The 23,433-nt window shown below is 40.4% G+C and overlaps 1 protein-coding gene across 1 annotated transcript; it reads left to right on the top strand.

Moving 5' to 3' along the window:
- The first annotated feature begins 105 nt into the window (after nucleotides 1-105).
- On the top strand, nucleotides 106-22,725 carry ccdc85al (coiled-coil domain containing 85A, like). The gene is made up of 4 exons (XM_039613135.1): nucleotides 106-774; nucleotides 2,081-3,179; nucleotides 19,280-19,337; nucleotides 21,662-22,725. Exons 1-4 carry the CDS (start codon nucleotides 529-531, stop codon nucleotides 21,678-21,680), a joined length of 1,422 nt encoding a protein of 473 aa, XP_039469069.1. The 5' UTR covers nucleotides 106-528; the 3' UTR covers nucleotides 21,681-22,725.
- Nucleotides 22,726-23,433: the final 708 nt, after the last annotated feature.

Genomic DNA, 23,433 nt, shown 5'->3' with positions numbered 1-23,433 from the left:
TTTGAACGTTAGGTGGCGCTGCAACCAAACTATGATTTCGGTGAGGCTCAAGCCCCCGGAGGGAGAGACCTGGAGAGAGAGAGGGAGGGAGAGAGAAAGGGGAGAGCTGTTTCCTCTCCCTGTGTTTCTGCTGTGCACAGCGGACTATCTCCTCTCTCTCGCAGTGTGCTGAGCCTAGATGCGGCAGGTGTGTGTGTAAACCGAAGCTTTTCTCACTTTGACCACCTGACCGACAGAATCTGGATTCTAATGCATATCGGCTGCGCACAGAGTCCATTTCGGCTGTGAGGATGTTGCAGTGATAGTAGAGCATCTTCTCCGCTGTATCGCGCCCAGCCGGCATCGTCAGCTGTTGCTCTAGGAAGAGAGTGGAAGAGTGGGGAGCAACAGAAAAGGCCAAACTATGCGACTGATTTACAATCGGTAACCGTTTCCACCCTAAGTCGATCGGGGAGCGGATGCGAGCAGAGGTTGTCAGCGAGCCTCTAAGTATTTCTACCCTTTGTCGGTACCGGAGGAGCTGTGCCAATGGAGAAAGCGACTCCACCGCCCCAGCCTGGGCTTCAGCTCTCGATAGCGAAGACTGAAAGTCCAGCAGAGGACATCTCCGGTCTGACTGACGAGGAACTGCTCAAGTGGACCAAGGAGGATCTGGTGCGCCGACTCAGGCGGTCTGAGGCCGACAAGATGAGCGTGATTCTGGACCACGGGAATCTCATCCGGGAGGTCAATCGTAGCCTCCAGCTGCACTTAAACGAAATCAGGGGGCTGAAGGTGAGGGGGCGCGCATCGGTGAAGGATGAGATCATAGGCTTGGAGCACACCTGAGAACGCGCATAGCAGGAGCAATGCTCGGCTGTTTAGAGAGCGCCTCTGCAAACATGGTGTGAGAATAGATGGTATATCTGAAGTTCAGGGTGCCATTGTATGGGTCATATGCGATCATTTGGGTTTAGATGGATGTAAAGCATATGTGCACTTTTGCACATGCAGGCGCTAATAAAAGCCTCTAGTGTGCATTTTAACTTTTTTTGAGGTGGGAAATACAGGCTTTTAAAGTGAACTAAAAGGGGAAGGGATGTTTGTGCTTGTTAGCAAAATCAATACCAAGCTGTGCCCTTTCCACTCAGATAGAGCAATGATGAGTAGGTTTCACTTAAAAATGCTTTCTTCTAACAGTAGTGTCCGTCTATAAATCAGTGGATTTGTTCACGCAGTGCTCAAATCTGATCTTGTCTTCGCATACTTTAGATTCCTAGAAAATTCCTCCACATAAATCTACAGCATGTGGAACACAGAATCAAGTGGCAGATGCTCTGAAACTGTATGCAGGCTTTCTCCATTTCAGTAACCTTTACCCAGTGCCTTCATTTTCTAATAAAATAATTATGGCACAGTGTCCACAGTGTTTACAGTTAAATTCTGAGAATCAGCCTGGGGTTGTCTCAGCTGAAGCACATCGGGATCATTTGCTTTTCTTGGAGACCTCGTCACCTCTCCACCCATCCAAGCAGCCTAATTACACAGGAAAGAGCTGGAGGGTACAAAAGGGGGAGTAAGTAGGAGATGGAGGATAGCGGAGAGTTAAGTTGTTACAGAAGAGGAGAAAAGAAGGAGGTCTTTTGGAGGTGAAGAAAGAATCCTTAAGTAAATGTTGCTTAGTATAAAATGTTTAAGGCATGTGATTTCATTTCCATGACCTTGCCTCATTTCTGTGTGGCCTTTTCATCTCCTACAGCTGAATCTAATCTACATTACGTATTTCACATGGTACACAGTGAGTCACTGCATTTATGGGAAAGGACGTAGGATTAGGATTTCATTTCATTATGATTGCATACACCATTTGATTGCTATCTGAAAGAGCAGTGAAATGTATTCAAATTGCACAATGGCTTCAGTGATTTAGTTGAAGTTAAGTAACCCATGAAAAATGACTTTGTTTTGCAACATTTCAAAAACTAATTTGTGTTCCTTAAGGAGCTTTTTTTCCTCAGGCTTTCTGGTTCATACACATAAAACTGTGTGTCGCTCTTTTCTAATTTCTAAATTTCTATTATTTTTCTTCTTGCTTTCACAGGACATTAACCAGAAGCTGCAGGAGGACAATCGTGAGCTGCGGGACTTGTGCTGCTTCTTAGATGATGATCGTCAAAAAGGAAAGCGTGTGTCCAGAGAGTGGCAGCGTCTGGGACGTTACAGTGCCAGCATAATGCGTAAAGAGGTGACCCTTTACCTCCAGAAACTCAAGGAGCTAGAGCTTCGACAAGAAGAGGTAATCCGGGAGAACCTGGAGCTGAAGGAGCTCTGTCTTCTACTGGATGAAGAAAAGGGGGTAGTAGGTGGTGGAGGTGGCATTGGGGGAAGTGGAGGTGGAGGCAGTGTGGGAATGGGAGGGTGCCGTAACTCCATAGACAGCCAGAATAGCTTGCTGCTAGTGCCTGGCCAGGGGCTGCTAATGAGAGACGTAGGGGATGGAAGCAGCACTTCCAGTGCAGGGAGTGCTGACAGCTCTGATCACCCTCACCATAAACAGCCTCACCTGGCTGCAGGAGTGGGTGGGGTTGGCAGTGGTGGGGAAAAAGGAAGCCCTGAGCTTCTACATAAACCCAGGTGTAGCAGCATCAGTGGAATAGGAGGTGTAATTGGAGGAGACAGGGAGGTGTCCAGTCCTGAGCACCCAGCTGGGCGCCATCGGAGTACAAGCCTGGAGTACCCATACACCCTCCCTCAGCTCTGCCGGCCCCGCTGTGGCTCTATATCTGTGCCTGACCATAGCCGGGTCATGCGGGGGCTTAGTCCTGAAAAATATGGAAGGAACGTGGGCCACCGAAGTCCGGAGCAGCACCCCAAGCACCACAGCTCTGACCTCGTCCTGGGCCAGAGGCAGCACTTCCTAGGTCAGGGAGGCACCGGGGAGCTCTATCAGCGGCACAACAGGAGCAGCATCAGTAGTACAGGATGTGGAAGCCCAGAGCCCCGGCAGGCACATTTGGGGACTGGAGAGCACCATGAAAAGGGCTGTTTCATCCAGGGGGGCAGCCCGGAAACTCACAGGCACCAATACAGCATGAGCCCTGACCATGTGAAGTTTGGCAGCCCAGTGAGGGAAGGGCAGAGGAGGCCGGCTGGAGATGAGCTGTCACCACATCATCGGAGCATCTATAATGGCATGAATGGTAGGTTTATTTGTGCCTTGTGATGTGATCATATATACTGATCTTCTATTTAACACCTAGTTTTTCCATGCACACACCCCATTAAAGTCAAGTGAATGATGTTGCCCTTGCTTGTCTTTTAAACATAAAACATACATATAGCAAGCTGAAATAAACTGATTTATACACCTAAATGAGTGGCAGGAGACACTATATCAAAATAAGTTGAACTGCCAAACATACCGCCTTACTTATTGCACTTATTATGAGTGTATATAAAAAATAGGCTAATATATATTCAAGTGTTTACATGTTTTCCACACCTTAGTCACTAAGTTACTAAATCAATGTCCATACTCTGAAGACTTTGAAGCTCCCAAAACTCCTTACTTCTGTTCTCTCTAATTGCTTTGCATGATTTAACATTGAAAATAATCCCTATTTACCTCATACTGGGCCTTGATGCTTCTCTCTACTCCATTCTCTATATGAAATTAGCTGTTTTTTGTCCTTTTCTTCCCTTAAGGTCAACTTAGCTTTGAGCCAACTTTCTCATAATTGTTGCCTCTCATAAAGAGAAAGTTTGGATAACAAACTCATCTCTTCACAGCTGAGTGCCCACGATGGCCATATTAAGGATATCCCCTGTCTTGAGCATTTAAAGCAGTCTGAAGCCTGAGCTTTTTAGCTCACAGCGATTACTTGTGCATACAGTGACCTCATTATTTGAAACTTTGACCAAGCTAAGTATAAGTCAAAAAGGAATGTAGGCTAAATAGAGTCAAAACTCTTAATTTTTTTCTGTAGCAGACTATTTGTTGATATTGCAGAACATTTGTTTTAATATTTACCAGTTTCTTCTGTTTTACACTTAAGATTTATTACCATTAAATTTATATACTATCAGTGCTACTTTTTGGTGGGCATATTGAGATGCTTCCTATACAGATGGTGAAGGCTGAACAGTGTGAAATATTGTAATCAAATAAATATTTCAACATATATAGGTATACAAATATACAGCCACGTGTGCAGACATACTTAAGGATGAAAAGTGTAGCATTTCAGGGTTTAGTGTTACAGTTTGTAATAGTGTAGAGGTCGTTTCTTTCTCTGTAAATGCAGACATTTTCTAAAATGAGATTTACAGGTTAGTTTGGAATTGGAATACACTTGTTTGATTGAGAAAACTGAGATACTCATGCTTATTCTGACTGCTGCAAAATTTACAGCATTATTGATTTTTTTTTCATTTCAAGAGAAATGTGGGCTGACTCGGGACAAACTGAGAAAAAAACAGGTATTATATGAATCTTTCCAGCTCAAATGATCCACGCACAAATTTGAGTTGTAGCATTGCAACTGTTGCCACACAATGATGAATAAACCTATTAAATGATGAATTACCTCTAAATCTTTGCTCCATTCACATCCATCTCTGAGAGATCGTGGGGAGCTAAGGATGATGAGGAGGACGAAAAATCAAAGTACCAACTTGGCTGCTGTTTAAATACCCCACAGTGGCTGATAATGATTTCTGGAGTCCGGGGGGGAAAAGTGCTGAGTGGCACAGAGCTCTCAGATGCTAAAGGACAAATTCCTCAAGGTGAAATATCTACCTGACTTTGCAATATAAGCTTGAAATTACAAGAGAAATAGAAACAATTTACACAGAGCAAACTCAACTTTTATAGCGAGGATTTTAACTGTTTTTATTACCAGATGATGACTCATTTATGCCAATTGGATAATTATATGTTTACCTAACAATATGCAATTAAAAACTTTACAACTTCAAAGAGGTAGTACACACATTTTGTTGCTTTTGAGCAGCTTTGGGGGCAGGGATAGCTTAGTAGGTAGGGTGGTGGCCCCATGATCGGAAGGTCGGGGGTTCGAATCCACTGAATGGTTACCCTGAGGTACCCCTGAGCAAGGTACCGTCCCTACACCCTGCTCCCCGGGCGCCCATTGGCTGCCCACTGCTTTACAGAGTGAACGAGTTAAATGCAGAGAGGAATTTCCCCACGGGGATCAATAAAGTATACATAAAACAGAATCTGACAAGTGACCTATTGGTGTCATCAGGGCAGCATGGTGGTACGGTGGTTAGCACTGTTGCCCCACAGCAAGAAGGTCTTGAGGCTTTTAACTTTTTGTGGCACTGATTATCTGTAAAACCCAGTGTAATACTAACAATGTCTGCCTCCAGAGCCACCTGAAATTAAAGCACTAAATGGCCAGTGAATGCATTTTAAGACACAGTAGAGCCATGGTGACCTCAGAAACTACTGTACAGTATCAAGCATGCTCTCTTTAGCCATTTTGCAATCTCTATGGATTGCGCTGGATTATTATAAAGACACACACAACTTTGATTTGGATCATAATTCTGTTTCTATTTTAAGGCTCAGCACAAACTGTAGCTCTATGAGAGATTTCAATCTTGATGTAACCTGAAACCCATATGATGTCTGCAAAAGCCACGCCACATTAATGCCTCACAAATCCTTAACTGGAAAATGTTGTGAGTGCACAGGGCCTGGTAGTTTGCCAACTGTGGCATAACTGTTGTGAACTTAGCTCGGAGTGAAATGCATGCACCAAATAGCCGTTAACCAGGGCCGTAAAGACTTCATTAAGCCTGTGTATGACAGCGGCTGAGCATGTGTGTGGCCTGTGTGAAGTCGTATTGGTATATCATAGCTTGTTATCTGTCACAATTGATGTTTATCTCCATCATGAACATGTCGCTACAGGGCTTCCATGCCTCCACTAACCTGACAAGGGAACTAACTTTAAGTGTCACTACAGGATATTTACACTTAGATAGAGACATGCAATCAACACGTTGCCAGAGGATGATGCTTTTTCTGAAGTTAACACAAAAATACCACCCATCTGATGCTGGCAGATTAGGATCCACTAAAATGCTACTTAAACTAATACAACTGAAGGAGAATGAAAAGGACAAGAAAGATGAGTAGATACAGAAAAAAAGATGTGTGGGGTAGGAAACGTAAAGAGAGCAGATTTGTGGCGATATCCCTTTGTGTCATACACTGACCTAACCTTGCTGCCATGTCCTTTTTTGGATGAAGAGGGAATTTAATTCCTGTGACGATGTAGTACACTCCACTCGCTTGGATTATCCTCTAAGCCCTTTGCACAGCATTATTTCATTTTTTATGATCTTGCATGTATGCGTGTGTGTGTGTGATTTGGGTGGATGTGCTAAAGTGTCCCAGGGTCAGTGTAGCGATGAGGGTTTATTTTCTGACAAATGAACGTCTCATATTGATGTAAAACTCAACAGTAGCGAAGCTCAGGCCATTTAAATTCCTGACAAAATCCACAAAGAAAGCAAAACAACACTCTGACCTCTGCAGCCTTTTAATACAATCTGATGCAACATCTTTCAGGAAGCTTATCACACATAGCCTATTCTGTCATTATTACAGTCAGGAGGAAGGAATACCAACAAAATGAAAGTACTTGTGCTTTTACTTTGGTTCAACTCCGAGTTTCTGCCTGAAGAAAAGAACCATTATCTTATTTTCTCATCTTGATGATATATATCCAAAAGTATATTGACTCATTTATATATAAAAAGGGGCATTACAAGAAATTACAAATGAAATCAGGCCATGGCGCTATAAGCTTTAAAGCAGCAGTAATTATTGGCTTGCAAATATTAAATTGCAGTAAACATTAAAGGCCGTTTTGACTTTGTATGCGATGAGGAGCTTTACAAATAATCAGTAACAGCAAAAGATCAATTGTGACTCATAGCACAAATATCTGCCTTGTGATAAAATCCCTCTCTGATACTAATCAGCCATGAACACTACAGTCTCCTGACCCAGACTGCAGGGATGAATGTTCACTAAGCCTACAGGATCTCTGCACTGCAGAGGGTCTTCTTCAAAAAAAGAGGAGAGACTTAATCATGTTTTCTGCTTTAGCAATCACATGTTCTGCATATTAGCTTAAGCTGCTCAGATGATCAGGAGGAGAAAAATAGGCTGCATGGGAAAAGAAAAGATGGTGCAGTGTGTGGGGAAACCTTTGCTCTATTTTCTTACAGTACATACAGTACTGCAGATGTGTGGCACTCTATCTACTGTATTTGTAGTTTGCTTGAAAAGTGTGTGTTTGTGATAAAGACAAAGCCATGCTTTTTTTTAGCCAGTGATTGCTACTTTATTCTAAGTTGTTTTAATGAAATAGCTCAGTTTGATGTGATACATGCACAACACGAGCCTTCTCAGGTGACAGATCAAAATAAAGATGCAGTATAATGTCTAGCATTGTAATGCAAGCTAGTGCTACATAATGGCTAAACCACAGATATATGAGGCTCTCATGTAATATTTGATATCAGTTTAGGCAGAATATTAGTAAGCCCATATTAGCCTTCCAAATACCAATAAAGCTACATTTTTCTGCTAGGCTATAGCGTTATATTGCATACATTGAATATGAATGTCAGCAGAATATAATTCCTGTTTGGATGATTTGCTTACACTCGAATAAGAAACAGCATATAGGTGTAATATTTTGGTGTTTTATTGTTTATATATAGAAGGTCTAACCCATTAGTCTGACAAATATAATGTTATGGCAGGTAATGGGTTTGGTGGAGCATAACATTTGTAGTAAAGAGTCGCTAAAGTTAGCTGAAACTCTAATATAGTAACATCCACCTCCCACACAGTGGAAAAATAATGCACAGTAGAAATGCTGAAGAAAGCATTTTCTAATAAAACCCCATGAAACAACCATAAAATAATAAACAGCAACTTATTTATTCTCTCAAAGAAAGTGGAAAGAACTCAGAAAAAATCTTTTAAAGTCTTTGATTTAGCTAATTAGCAAGACATTAGCTTAACATCACCTTATACGCATACACAGTTTAATCCAGTACCTATAGTTTAGTGTTGTAACTTTTTTTAATTGAAGAAACATAGAACAGATTTATGGCAAACAACTACATACCTTTGCATTTTTTTCCTATTTAAGTATCAGATAAAGTTCCATTTAGGATTTCTCTTGGGTACTCCCAGCCCGTTCGCACTCCCGAGGTATAATTTAATGATTATTTGTCAAGTCCTGCGGCGTTCCTGAGGAACGTGAAAGGTGACGGTCCGCGTTCTTATGCTATGCGCCGGGTTATGGATGAAATCCAGCAGAATCACGCTCCCGTGATAATACACTTTCCAGCCATGTATTCCAGCCCTAACCCTAACCTTATCCCTAACCTTTACGTGTGACGTTAGTGTTTTCCAAAGCGATTTAAGTAAAACGAACATACATGTGTAGATTCATTCCAAACGTTTTTTTCATTTTTCCGACCTCGTAATGTAGGGACATGTTGGGTACCCGGAAGCGTAACATATTGACGATTTGTCACATAGCGTAAAGTGTTACGCTTTGGGAGTGATAAAGTGTTGGTACTTCACATTTCTAGGGAGAATTACTACCCGTGAACCACATGGCCATCCAATGGCATACAAATTGACCAATGAGGTCCACAATATTTTTTTATAAATACCTTGATGAATGCCACAAACTGAAATAATTCAGTCAAACCCTAAAGTTGTTCTGTATTCTGCAAGTGCCGCTCAAACCTTTACCTTGAGATTTAATTTTTTACAAATAGTTTTCAAAATACGCTCAACTAAACACATTTTTCCGTCCTACTTCAGGCTTGTGGCCATTTTATCAAATCTCTTGCTATAACCCTCTTTTAGTTTTCTTTTTTATATACTCAAGAGGAACTGACACGCTCTGGTCCTCCATTCTCAAGCATGTGATCGAATTAGCAACGACCAATCCACTGTCTCATTCCATCTGTTAATCTCTATAATTGTGGCATTAGTTCAGACTGTCCAGCTCCTCTGGCTGTTGCTTAGAAGTGCTGCTGCCTGTCAGTGCAACAGGAAATCATCACTGAAGCTGTGGTCTCAGATAATGTTCTCCCTCGCCAGTGTCGTTGAAAAGCTAGTCTCTCTCTCTCTCTTTCTCACTCTCACTCTCTCTCTCACCATCCTAATTGGCTGCCAGTGTGAACAACCAGCTGTCGGAAAGAGAGAAAACTCTGATTACAAAGCCCTGTTTCAGGAGGAAGCTGGAGGATGTGGTGTTTGCCAGGCTGAGCTAAGGAAAGAGGGTTGAGGAAGTATTTGAGTGGATTACTGGCTGTTTTCTTCCCCTCCTTCTCTCCCTCGTTCTGTCTTCCTCTCTATAATACATCTTTTTTTTCCCCTCTTACTCCACTCTATCCTCTTCTTCCTTGCTTGTCTGCCAAGGCGATGGATGGAAAGCATCCCTTGAAAATTTGTCAAGTCTCGCAGTCTAAGCGGCCTGGGGAAACTCAAATGTTTGTCACAGCTGCTTGGTATGAAAGGATTTAGGGGAGCATTAGGCTGGTGTAAGTCAAATGGAATAATATTATAACCAGACAGCCTCATCTGCCCTGACATTCCAGCTTTACCTTTCAGAACTTCTTGAACTTGCTTACAAGACAAATGCTGCGAAGACCAACTAATTCTGATTCCAACCGTTTTTTGTTTTACAGTCTATCAGTAACTCAGTAACAGTAACTCATTTTAAAATCCCATGGCATTGGATCTTTCTGCAAATAAGAGATGAATGTTTAATCTACAAGTTGAGTAGGCATTCCCTTATTGATGTCTTCTATCATTAAAAAATTGGTTAAAAATTCAAAGATGCTTTAGAGTTAAGGCCATCAGAGACATTCAATTCTCAAGGTGGATGTCTTCATCTGCAGAGGGGAAAATGTTACTTTTAAATGTTATCATGGCCTTTGAATTTGTAATCACATCTGAGACCAATTATCCCAAACACCCTTGCCTATAGGCCATCAGAGCAGCTATTAACCCAGGAGTGCATGATTAGGCATTTTGTTTATCTTCCACTGGTGCATATCATTGTCATTTTTAATCAAGCTGCTGTAAGCTTTGTCAGTTTAAAGCCTCCTCCTCCCGGATGCAGCAAAACGCCGTATATTGCCTCTGCAACTCTCAGACAATGCCAGATCCACACAAATACTCATGACTGTGGTAATGTCAATGGGAAATGGGGTGTAAAATGTGTCTAACATAAAAACAAAAATTGTTTTCAGCAGACTAAATTATAAATTAGAGAAAGGAAAGGAGGATGATTTTGTGCTGCAGATTTAGGAGAGATGAGCTCATAATCAAATATCTATCCATGCATGGCTTTTAGAATCACATTGTCTACACTGTGGCATGACTGATGTTATGATTATGGGTTCATAAAAAAACAAAAAACATAAGAAGATAACTCTGAATTTTTGATTATGTCGGGCATTTAACTATTCTAGGATTCTCCTAAACATTTCCCCCACCAGCAGCTCGTAAGTGGCTCTTTGAGTTATGAAGGAGGCTGCTTGGCGCATACTAGCGTTGCTCCGGCCCAAACCCCAGAGGTATGTGACAAATGTTGCACAGTAGCCCCACTCATCCGGTAGACATGCAAACCCAGTGGAATGGAGAACAGTCTTTGTCCTCTTACGCCATGCCAGTGGGGAACAGCCCACTGAGCTGAGAGGAAATTAGCTTGCTAGGCCAGGTAATTAACTGAAAGTTGAGTGGCTGCCATGTATGAGGGCAAGACTGGGCCTGAGGGAATCTCTCACAGTCCCAGAGTCACCAGCAGTAACCACATTTTGCTACTGTTACATTTACTTCAGTTGTAGCTGTGTGCCATTCTGAGAGCTGTCAGTCTGAGAGTATCAGGCGATGAGGTGCGAGTGAAGGAGGAAAGTGAAGCTGGACTGATACACCTAAGTGACGCATGGGAAGTATGCAGGTGAGGCTGTGAGAAGAGGGTTTTGCAGATTTTGGGTGTCTTTGATTTTGACTTGAAATAAATGTATACATTTTGGGAGCTTTAGCTTAGTGATCACATAAATTGCATATTAAATTAAGGTTAATTTACCTTCACTTTCACTGGCAGCAAATCTGTGGTTTTTGCTAATGTGGTCACATATTTCTGGATAAGTAAAATTCATTAGAGCAGTCTAAGATTGATCTTCAAGTCAGGGGTTCAAAGTCAGACAAAATGCTTTTACTTTCTTTCTGAAAGTAAGATGTGACAATTTCACATTTCTATTAAAAATATCTGTCATGTTGCTTTTTAATTATTTGTTTTAAATGATTTGAATCTGTTTTCAATTGTTTTAGCCTGCTTTTAAATGTTTATTTAATCAAGTTAAATAGATTTTTTTAACTTCTTCCCAGTCTTGTGTAGCATTCACTGAAATTAAAAAACAAAAACAAAACATGAACAAAATATCAATTTTTTTTTACTTTAAACAAAATTGGCTGCCTTAAAAACTACAAGTAGTTATATCAAATTAAAATTCTTTGATTCCCCTTTGAAACACAGAAATAAAACACAATATTTTGTGTTTTAACATCATGTCAGAATCAAGCTGTAACAGCACGTAGCAAGTAGTGAGGAATCATGTCTTCATTGCAAAAAGCCACATTTATGTTGGTTGTTGCGTAATCAAAATATAAAACTCTGCTTTAGTTCATCTGTCATTATCACTGGTCCTGCCCGACAAAGTATGCCTCTGTTTTAAAGCCCCTGATATATTCCATTACATAATTTAAATTTTATGTTTGTGAATTCAACTTTTAATCTTCAAGAGAAAGAACCTATTATTAATTCTTTATAAGGGTTCAGAGTCTTGTATAGGGCTCAGTTAGCTTGTCTATGGTTTGTGCCAGTTGTTGTGCATTGCCACTGGTCAACCACGCTGCTGCTCCTATCAGAGCGATGGCTTTTATAGCTCAGCTGTCTGTTAAAAATGAGATAACTTATCAGGAATATAGCATGTTGAAAGGATGCAGTTATCTACTTCCTGGGGCATAAATTATCTAATGCCCATTTTGTGTGTTTGAGGTAATGGTTTTCCTGATTTACAATAAGGCACGTGTGGAGCTTCCATTACTTTACATTATGTTAGACCATGAAATGATTGGCACCACTGTCATTATATTCATGTCGTTATCTCTTAGTAGTTCTCTTTCAGCGATGTCTTTTGGTCTGTGAGATTTCCTCTCCGAGATATTTAAATCAATTTCATTACCCCGACCCCCCACTGCTCCAGACTGACTGGCTCATTTCCTTTACAGTTATACTAAAAGGTACATTTAATCATTTAATTACCTGGCTTTGTGAGAACTTTAGCTGCAAATAAAGCATCTAGTACACAGAATTTCTCAGGTTGCTTTAAATGACAATAGATGGTCAGTAGTTTTACTAAATGATAACATAATGATGAGTTTCCCAGTAGAAACAGCTTAATTTTGATCTCTTAATATTCTGCTAATGTCGTCTTTTTATCTTATATTAATAAGTGCTAACAAAATCTTATTTTCACTTTTTCATGTGAGAACAGCTATGTGAGAATATAGGGGGGGGGGGGGGTGTAAGAGCAGAATGTAAATTCACATCCACACGTAGATGTTAAAGTAGACAATGTTAATACTGGCTCATCCTTAACACTCAGTGTGACAGATGGTTACCTGTGCTCTATATTGCATAATATTGTTTTGAAGAAAATGCATAAATTGTTACAGTGCATTGCATTATTTCTAGCTAAATCTAAAGGCTTTTAATATGATACAAATGCAAAAAAAAAAAAGCATTATTGTTGTTTTTAATAGCAAAGGAAGGGACCGCCTGAAAATGTGTAAACAAGCTTCAGCCCCAGGGCATGGGTCATCGAGGTCCCAAGGCTTTTGGAAGATGAAAAGCCAGACCCTTTAAATGCAGACCCTTTGTGTCACGCAAAACCGCAAAGAATTCTGGGATATTTGAATATCTAATTCAGAGCTGATGAAATTACCAGTATTGTTTCTCATCCCCACCCCTCTAACTGGCACACGCATCGCAATCCTCTATACGGTGCTCTGTGCCCAGTCTGTTATATTATTCATCAGCACTGTGGTGTGATGGGTGGTGACATGTTAAAATAGAGCAACAGCAGTTTATCTTGTGAATGTCTGCTTAAATATTTAATTTGCCTTTTGAGGATCATAGCAAAACACTACAGCAGTGCATGGAACAACAACAAGCTCTTGTAGAACTCGAGGAGATGATGTGAAGCTTCAACACAGAAGACAAAAGCAGCAGAAGAAAAATGAGAGACTACAGTTTCTATCTATAAACCATCATGAAAGAAGTCTCCTTTGTTCATGAAGTTAATGTCTTCAATTTAACTAAATTTTGCCATAATTTAAGCACTGCTAGGTCAACCTAACCGAACAGGCTTGTTATTCAAAAAGCGATGTCTTTGCATGTGTTTACACGTTGTTTCGTGAGTGTGCACCGTCTATTTGATGTATGTATTTCTTTCTGAAAGCACACACAAATGCAAACACACACACAGACATCCCTCGTAGGCTCGATCAGCCAACGGGGCGCCAATTATTCACCTCTATTCCAGCGAGTTTCATGCTCTCGTGTCTCCGTGGTCTACTTCAGCTGAACAGTGAGCCATGCAGCAGACACATGGGCTTCAAGTTATTTGCTGTTTCTCCCTGCTGCCATCACTTACTCTGTTATAGTTCTCATGCCTCAGTTGGCCATTGCACATTTATCATAGCAACGTGGCAAAAAAGGCAGCTTAAATTAGGGAGGTATTGCTAAAAGCCACGGTTTGTAGGATTGAAGTTAAAGCAGATAAAAATATGTTAAAAAAGAGGAATAAAGAAGAACAATTTCAGCCGATAACACTGGACTGAAAAATCTTCTCCTAAAAGTAGTGAGTGACCAATATGTAGGTTACTGACTTGCTACTGGGTTTAGTGTCACTTACAATTGAAAGAAATACTTATGTTGAAAGTAAGTATTTTTTTTAATATAGCATTAAATTGATCAGGAATGTTGTCACTGACAGTTAATAATTATTGATATCACCAATTACTTGTTCTTTTTGATTAGTGGCATTTCAGGCCAAGTTGCAAAGAAGGCAGTTATATCATGGCACAGGCATTGGCCAGTCTCAGGTATTACCTTTTATGTGAAACTCTACCTGGAAAGCCTGAAATCACTGGAATCACTTCTTTACTGTTGATGCTGAGACCGGAGTTTGTCGGTACCATTACTGAGAACCTGTGTGGCCTCTGTTTTCCAAAGTGCACACTGTGATGTTTATGCCCTCTTGCTCAGTTGTGCACCATGTCCTCCCATTTCTCTTTCTATTCTGGTTAGAGCCAGTTTGTACCGTTCTGTGATGGGGGTAGTGCACACTGTTTTTAGCAATATCTCTCATGTAACAGGCTTTATTGCTTAGAACAAGGATGCTGTGTTGATTTTCAGAAGTTCTCCTTCCATTTTAGGAGTGTAATCAAACCTGCAAAGGCTTCTGCTCCAGGTGCTCAAAGAGCTGAATTTATTGCTGTGATAGAATTTTGATAGATGGAATTCATGATTTAACTAGCATTAGGCCTACATTGTGTGCTGAAAAACAGTAGCAATATTTGCTGTGCAAGGTGTTGATATGCCATTAAAAATCACGTATGATACGTATATATTATTGTATTAAACATGCTTGTCAGATAGTCGTAGATAAAAACAAATGTCCTTTTATTGAAAAAGACAAAAAGAAACAAAAGAATTACAATTTCTTGGTGAATCAAGGTTTTTGGTGTACACTGTCACACCATGAGCTCAGTTGCTGTTTGTGAAATCTAGTAAGCAGATTTCTTTCTAATAAAGCTAATTTATCTTCTCATCTAATGCTAATCTTTTTTGTGTGAATTCTAATAACATAATTCATTATTTTCAGGCATATTCAGATATTTAAAGTAAAGTTTAAAACTATGTTGCATCCATCCATTTTTTTAATTGGTAATCCAGCTGGAGGCTGTGGAGTGGCTGGGGCTTTTACAGGGCCAAAGGTGGGGAACATTTTGGACAGGCTGCCAGTCTGTCACAGGGCAAGCACAAAGACAGAGAACCACACACTCACATCTAAACCTGTGGCAAATTTGCAATCACCTATTCACCTAACAAGCAAGTCTTTGAACTGTGGGAATACCTTGGAAAGAATCCACACAGGTACAGGGAGAACATGCAAACTCCACACAGAATGGTCGGAACCAGAACCTTTCCTTTACTGTGAGACTAGCCACTGCACCGCTATTTAAAATACAGTCTTTAAGCGTGACAAAACAGTCCTGCAAAACAAAACAAAATTCAGTGTTATTCTCTCTTTGTGTAATTTTACTGATTTAAAAGATAAGAACAGGCTCTGATAGCCTGGTGAAACCAAGTGTAACCAATTAGCATGTTGTTGCTGCTATATAGTGCTGCAGAGATGACCAAGCAGAACTGAAGTGGTACGAGCTTGAAGTCTGGTCTCACAAGACTGGGCATGGCCAAGCACAGACTCCACAAATACCCTGCATGTTCCTCTTTTCATTTGGTGTATGTATTATGGCCATGCATAATGTTATGCATTCCGAGCTTGCCATCGCGCTCCAAAGTTGCACATAACAGCACAGACTTCAGCTGCCTGAGGGACATTAAAACAAGCCGCTCTCCTGCCAGATAGCTTCACTGACTGACTGACTGACTTTAGTTGTCTGTCTGACTGCCAGCTAAACGGAAGGTCACTGATCTACCATGCATCTCAACGGGCTTTCCTGCCCAGCCAGCCTGAATAATTTATATGGCAGATTTTTAGAAGATCTGAGGGAATGGCCACGTGAAATTACCTTGCATTGATTCTGTAAATTGAGAGAAGGAGAGAGAGAGATGAATAGAAAGCAACAGATCGAGGAGGACTGCGAGATGAGTAGTCCTGAGAGCAGGTTCATGTGTTTACTGGCTTGATTCACACATCAATAAAAACTTGATTACCGGTTTTGATAAATTATACAGATACCGTCATTCTGATTTGTTTTTGCAGCTCCTTTATTGTTATTGCTCAAAGCCAGCCTTCTTAAATAATTTTCAAGCAATTTTCATCAAAAAAGAGTCTTTATTTTGTTAACAAAGTGATAAAAGGTTTTGCAACTTCTTTATGAAGTGCAGGATTATGAGTTATATAAAGTTAATAATTTGGTGTCTGGTTGCTAAGGGAAAAGGGCTATATTCAGTATGGGAGCAGCTTCTCCCAAGCCAATCTTGCAGATCTCTTTGAGGGGAAATTTGGAGCTTTTCACTTGGGCTTTGGTGTACAGAAGCGAAATTTATGAGAGCTTACCCCCCCACACATTATTCTAGACTAATCATATTATCTATATACTTGACCCACTGCTAACCCCCTTCTCTCTACACATCTCTCGCATGCTGTTAAATCCAATTTTGGTTTTAACATTAGGCTTCCCCATAACAGAAGCAAACACCGCCTAAGTTTATTGTATGTTTTCTCACATTGTAACTCTCCTTCAAAAGGTCACAGGTGCTGGTTAGAATTCAGGAGGAGCAAGTTTAATTAGACGCTGATCAAGTTCTTTTAAAGGGATTCTCTGAATTTTGGCACACAGCTGGTGTGTAAACTGAACTGCACCATCACAAGACAGCAGTTTATAATCCTGTGACCTGTGTGTGTGAAAGCTGACCTTGAGACAGCAAATCCATTCAAGCCAATTGTTTCTGTGAGTTACGCAGCTTGAATCGAGTTACTTCAAGCTAACACGGTTGAATGGTTGAATGAAAAACTTTTGTTTCTCCTGTGTTTTTTCCAGGTATATTCTGCACTTCTAGTTGTCTTTATACTGTGGTTCAATTGAATTCAATTTTATTTATCTAGCCCCGAATAACAACAACAAACACCTCAAGGCATTATAGATTTATACAGTGACTATATATCATGTGCTAACATAAGCAGCTTATAATGACAGTCTGAAAGAGTCATGTAAAGATGTGTATCAATACTGCTTTTTAATGCTTTTTCTTGCCACTCTTGATCCTGACTAGATGAAGAATAGTCAAATTGTTTACATTAAAAAACCTGAAAATTCAATTTTATAATTGTTCTATAGTAACGAAGCCATTCTGAGTGTGAACATGCCATGAAAATCATGAAACACATACCCTAGACATCCTAAGCTCTTAGCTCAGGAACAGAGGTGGCTTGAATAGGGAACACATGAAACTAATCACATGTAATATGTGTTTGTATGTAGAAGTAGTAATAAGTGGCATATTAAATTTTGGGCTGATATATGCTAAAGTAAATTTTAGCATTAATACAAACCCGGATTCTGAAACTGCACACAGACCATGTTCAGAGTAACATCTTCTTTCAAGTGTAGCAAATGTCTAAATACAGTAAATATTGGCTTCACCTGTGTTAGCTGTGTGAGTAGAGAACGAGGTGCGTGTGACGGTGTACTTTTTTTTACCCTGTTTGTGAGCTTTAGCCGTGAAATCAGTCCCATTCCCCACATGCTGACCTCCAAGTGAAAATACCCCCCAGCCCACTGCTGCATCTACCCAACACTTTAAAGCAGTTTTCATATCTCTGTGTTATCTTGCCTTGTTCCCTGATGACCACACCGAGGGAAGGGGCAGGGAACATAGTGAAAGTGGCTACTGGAATCTTTTGCACAACTTGGCGGTCACAAGAGCATTATAAATCTTTAATGTGAGATGTTAGAGCGCCAAGGAGAGGAAATGTGCTGAAAACATGATTATGGACTCATGGGGAGGAAGAAACCGCTGGCTTGGAGAGAAAGAGATAGAGATATCAAGCAAGGGAGCAAGGATAAAAGAATTTTGAAGGGCAAAAGAGGTAAAGAGGGATAACTTTTTTTTTGCAAAGTTTGGTCTGCTTATAGCAAAAACATTATTGCGCTGCTTTACCGAGTTGTGATCAGAACTTCTCGCAGAGCCATTTAAGTATGGCAGGAAACTCAAAATGATGTCAAGAGCTTTCCTTGTGTTTAGGAAGAGCAAAGTTGATTGCAATGGTTCCACTGCGAAGGTGCAACAGTTTCACTTGCAGAGAGTGAAGTGAGCTACAACTAAACCCACATAATCTGGCAGTGGGGTATGCAAAAAATATCCTAAATTAGCACATCTATCTAACCATTACAAAGAAAAAATAATCAGCTATAAAAGGCTTAAACCTCAGTTTAACCTCCAGCAAATTTAAGTATTTACCTTCAAGGTCACCTCAGTCTAGATGTTATATTATAGTACTTATGTAGATTTTGTAGGCCCTTCAGGGAGGAGAGAGCTCAGTAGGTAGAGCGTTCGCCCCATGATCGGAAGGTCGGGGCTTCAAATCGACCGAACGGCTACCTTGAGGTACCCCTGAGCAAGGTACTCTTCCTACGCACTGCTCCCTGGGCGTTGGATTGGTGGCTGCCCACTGCTGAGTGAATGGGTTAAACGCAGTACAGGTTTTGAAGTAGAGCCCATTTCATACCATCTGAAGTCTGATTCATATTTGCTTAGTTTACTAAATAAAATTAAAAAACCCCTGAAAAGATATTATTTCAAAAGGCACTGTCTCCATGCTGCTTCCGCTTTAAATAGGTCACAGCAACAAATAATACTTTATTTGGATCTTGTCTTATGTGGTCTAATCAGAGACGTCAAGCGTGCACTGTGCGCCTCCGTTGTGAAGTACAATCCACCAGTCAAACCTGTTTCGTGTGAACTTGAGCTGGAAATTGATTGGCTGCCTCACTAATCCAAATCATGCCTGCTCGCCTTGAAACAAGTCTAATAACGCAGGTGCATTTTGTCTTCTGAACTTGCAGCAAAAAGGTGATTGTGTTTTTTCTCTAAAATGCCAAATTTTCCAGAGTCTCTCATTCTGCTCAGTCACTATGCAGGGTGGGCATGTGCTGATTGGCACCACTGTTCTAATAACAAACTTGCTGCATTCCAAGTTTGATTTCCGACATATAATTTAGCTGATAACAGAAGCAGCTACTCCATTAACATGTTTTATTTATTAGTCATGTTTCCTTGCTTTTGCAGTCTAACCAGACAGACATCAGCTCTAAATCATTAGATTAATGAGACAATCCAGTCTTGTCAAAACAACACATTCACGTCTCTTCCTCTGTCTCGTTCCTCTTCCTTTTTTGTCACAGCTTTGATATCAGCCGGCTGCTGCACCAACAACTGTAGAAATGTCAAGCTATGGGACAGGTAAGAATCCCTCTCCACCTTGTTTCTTTTTCATAAACTTTTTTTTGTGTGCGTTAATTAGAATCTCTGAAAGAAGAAGAACAGCTAATGAAGGTCGTTGTCTCTTCTTTCCACAAGGGCCCATAATCCTGTAATTAGCTCCCATTATTCTATTTTGCCATACAGTGTGCTGCTTCCTTTAGCTTGCGTCTTGAAACCTATTTAGTCGGATGGAGGGATTTACATTAGAAGGATTTACATGAATAAATAATGGACTCTTTCAGTCAGGAGTGTTTGAAATACATACAAAACTATTTGGACTTTATTCTCTTGCTAATCAGGAGGTAATCTGGATCTGAACCCTACAATGACACAGGATCACAACAGATCCTGTGTCATTGCAGGGTCATTCCGTGACTTAGTCTGGTGCACTGCCTCCAGATGAGTAATGTGTTGGCATGCTTGATCTAGCCCAGGTGTAATCACAGTGGGTTTACTGTGGGACTACAGAGTTAGAGGTGACCCTCTTCTGTCCCCGTATGCCATCCTACATCTTCAATCAGTCCCAGCGGGAGGCCGAGATGGTTGTGTTAATATTTAATGACCGCGAGACAAGACGTACCTCCCCCTAGAGGACAGTTGGGGCCCCCCTTGGCCACCCTTGTCATTGTTTAGTACACCAACACACACAAGCTGTAATTACAAGCCACATGCATGCTTATTCCCCCAAACATGAACTTCTCTAACATGCACATTAAGGACTGTTTGTCCTTTTTCTTTGCATTCGTTTTTTTCAATCCATCAGCTTTTCATGCCTGAGCCCATTCCCAATTACCTTCTACAAAAACATCCGTGACTCAAGTGAAGAAAAGAATAAAGTGTACTTTTTGTCAGAAGATGATTTGCAAGCTCAGAAAAGGCAACAAGGATGTGCTAACAATGCGGACTGCAGTCAGGCCTTCTGGTCGTCCCTTGGCTCTCCACTGAGGTGGAGACAGACGCAGGCAGGAACAAAGGGATCTGTCACTGATAAGTAACACAAAAACCTGCAGAGATGAACATCTTACTCGCTCAAACTCTCTCTCGTGCTTGCTCTCTGTCCTCCTCTCTCTCTTTCATTCGCTCCCCTCAGCAGACATATGTAGCTAATGGCTATTTACTCATGCAATCTTTTTTTTTTTGAGAAGAAGTAAAGAAAAAATAACTTTGAGAATCGGGGCTCAGATTCCTTTGTTGAAAGCTCACTCACATTTACAGCTGTCGACACTGCAAACTATTGTAAAAAAGACTGCCTTCAAGGTTAAACAGTGGAAATAAGAAGCTGGTGACCTGTACTTGTCCAGCAACAAAATACAGGCAATCTGGCCTTTTTCCACACAACAAATATTGACAGGAAACAAGAGTGTGCGTAAAATGTATGATGACTTTATTCCATTTAACTCTGTCATGTTCATTCTTGCTCTCTGTCATGCTGTCATGGCTTACTGGGACTCTCAGATAGAAATCAACCAGCATTATCATTGTTAGAAACATATCTGTTTTTCCTAACATAACAAGGAAAACTGCAAATATAGAAATAATTAACATAGCAATATATCTGTTATAACTCCTATTTATCATTTAAAAGCCATTTTAATTCATGTCCTGTTCCGTGACCTGCACACTGAATAGGACTTTGAATTACACATGCTGTAACGCCCAAGCTTGAGATTAGTGAAACACTATCCCATACCACTTGAAAAATCCCTTCTTCTCAAGAAAATTAATGTGTTGCAGGACAGTGAACAAGAAAGATGTTATGTTTGCTGTTGTATTTTAATATTCATGGATTTATATATATTAAAATAAACGACAAGATTTTGAGAACTTCCAAAATATAAGATACAAAACAACCAGGACAAGCTACAAAAACACTGCAGACACTTCTGCCCAAACAAACTGGAAACAGTGCGTATATATGCTTAGCCCTTAGCACTCTGGTTTATCAGATCGGTCTGGGATGAATAAGGCCTTCCAAAATCAATCCGGTTGGTTTTTGACATTTGTTTAGGTGTTTTTGTTATTGTGTTTGGGATTTAAAAAGTTTAAAAAGATTTAAAAAGTTAAGATATTTAATAATAAGTTATTACAAACAAAGAACTCTTGAAATGAAGAGTCTCACAGCGAGCACATGCACCCCTGTGACCTCACACTCACTGATTTCAGTTATTTTTCCAAACACACATCATTGTTTCAGTTAGTTTTTATTTCTTCTAAAATGTCACTCAGTTTGATAAATGTTTGTTTTCAGACCTGCTTTTACTTTATAGTTAACTGCAATGGCATGTCTGTCTTTTCCTGTGCAGCTTTGACGCTTCCTCTTGACCCCAACTTGGCGACCCACGCCTCTCAAAGGGAGGACGGGTTGCAGTGAGACAGCCCTCCTGCATCTCAGGCCTCGATGGACACAAGCGCCCCTGGATGCCACCTTCCACAGCTCCGGATGGTCTGTAGTCCACGGCCTCATCCATTTCCTTCAGCCGTTAAACAGCCTGCCTCCATGTTTTCGTTTCTACATATCGAGAGTTTGAGCAGACAGGGGTGGGAGTTTTTGTTTTTTTTTCTTGAATGATATCAGTTTAGTTGGTAAGAACTTGTGATGACTGCCGCACCTAAATGGATGCAAATGGAAATCTCTCCCGGCCAACCGAGACATGGCTACCTCCTGGAGAGCACCCAGAGAGAAAGTGAGAGAGGCTGGGGATTGGTGTGAGTAGACGAAAAGGACTTTGCACTGTATGTGCTGCTACCCTCTGTTTACAAATGCAGATCACTGGTGGAGAAGCACATAAACCTTTCTATATCCTGCTGTTAAAAACCTTATTTTCCTACACTCTCCCATTTTTTTCTGCTCCCCCCTCCCCCCGCCGTCATCTTTAGGAGTGATCTTCAGTGTATGTAATGAGACTGGTGTAATCTAATGCTCTGTCTCTCAGTCTACAAATCCAGATGATCACATGATTGCCATCGTCCCCTCTCTCATTCATACTAAAAATTCAGAACTCTTTCAGCCATTTCAACTGAAGGTAAAAATAAGACAAAATTGTATATGTCAAAGATGTTCTAGCAAAGAAAAAAAAACACATCCTCTTCCTGTGTCTTAAACCAAGATGGTCAACATTACTAGCTGCTGACAGATGTTCTTATTCTATGAGATGCAATGTTCAGGTGTAATTTTTCTTTTTGTATTATCTTCTTTGCTCCCTCAAAGCGCCTATATTTAAGCTGGGGAGAAGATTATACATTTCTCCATGTTGTTTTTTTTTACAAGTCCAAGTAAAAAGTAGATTATTGGATTAGTTTTCTATATATCTATATATATAAATACTATATGACTATTATTTTTGACTTACTGGTATTAGAACTATTATATGAAAATGCATATGATACAGTATATCAAATAATAAATAGACTTCTTTATCTAAAAGTGGATTGTTGGTTCAATTTTTATTTGTGTGCTGATTGCGTGAGTGAGCTTTGCAGTTAAACGTCAGGTTGGAGTATAAGTTGGTTCACAGCTGCTGTAAATCAAAAGTTAGATGTAAAAAATATTATTCATCAACATAAATATAAGTTTAAAGTAATCAGTCGCTTGAAATACTATGAGCAGTTGCAAGAAATCACATGTTAAACATGATAACCCGAAATGTAGCCACATCTCATTCTGTCAGATGGTAGACAATAGTACAAAAATGGAAACAATTTCCTATTGAATCACAGTTGCAGTTTGCTCTTCCTTCCTCTGCAGCTATAACCTTTCCTCATATCCTGCAACATCTGCTGCACTACTAAGAATTTCCGTTATAGCTGTGTGCCGGTCAGTGTTTACGGTTTGGTGTAAGGGTACGGTGTCCATGACACTCTGGTAAAAAAACACTGGTTTTAAATAAATATGTAAATCTTTAATACTGAGTTGCAAATAAATTGTCTAAAAGACAGCTGGGCATTTTCGCAAACGTCAGCTTAACAGAAGAAAGCAATGTGCTCGTTAGGCGCTACATTCAATAGCGCACTGATGCATATTTGGGAACAGTATGAGAACAAGACAAGTCTATGTTCATTGTAATAAAGGAAAATG

Source organism: Oreochromis aureus, linkage group 6 (assembly GCF_013358895.1).
Source record: "Oreochromis aureus strain Israel breed Guangdong linkage group 6, ZZ_aureus, whole genome shotgun sequence".
Taxonomy (NCBI): domain Eukaryota; kingdom Metazoa; phylum Chordata; class Actinopteri; order Cichliformes; family Cichlidae; genus Oreochromis; species Oreochromis aureus.
Note: the sequence above shows the minus strand (reverse complement) of the source record. Positions and strands in the feature narration are given on the sequence as shown.

Coding starts and splice junctions, on each gene's coding strand:
- ccdc85al (XM_039613135.1), top strand. CDS start 529: ATGGAGAAAGCGACTCCACCGCCCCAGCCTGGGCTTCAGCTCTCGATA. Junction 775..2,080: donor ACGAAATCAGGGGGCTGAAG/GTGAGGGGGCGC, acceptor TTGCTTTCACAG/GACATTAACCAGAAGCTGCA. Junction 3,180..19,279: donor CATCTATAATGGCATGAATG/GTAGGTTTATTT, acceptor TTTTTGTCACAG/CTTTGATATCAGCCGGCTGC.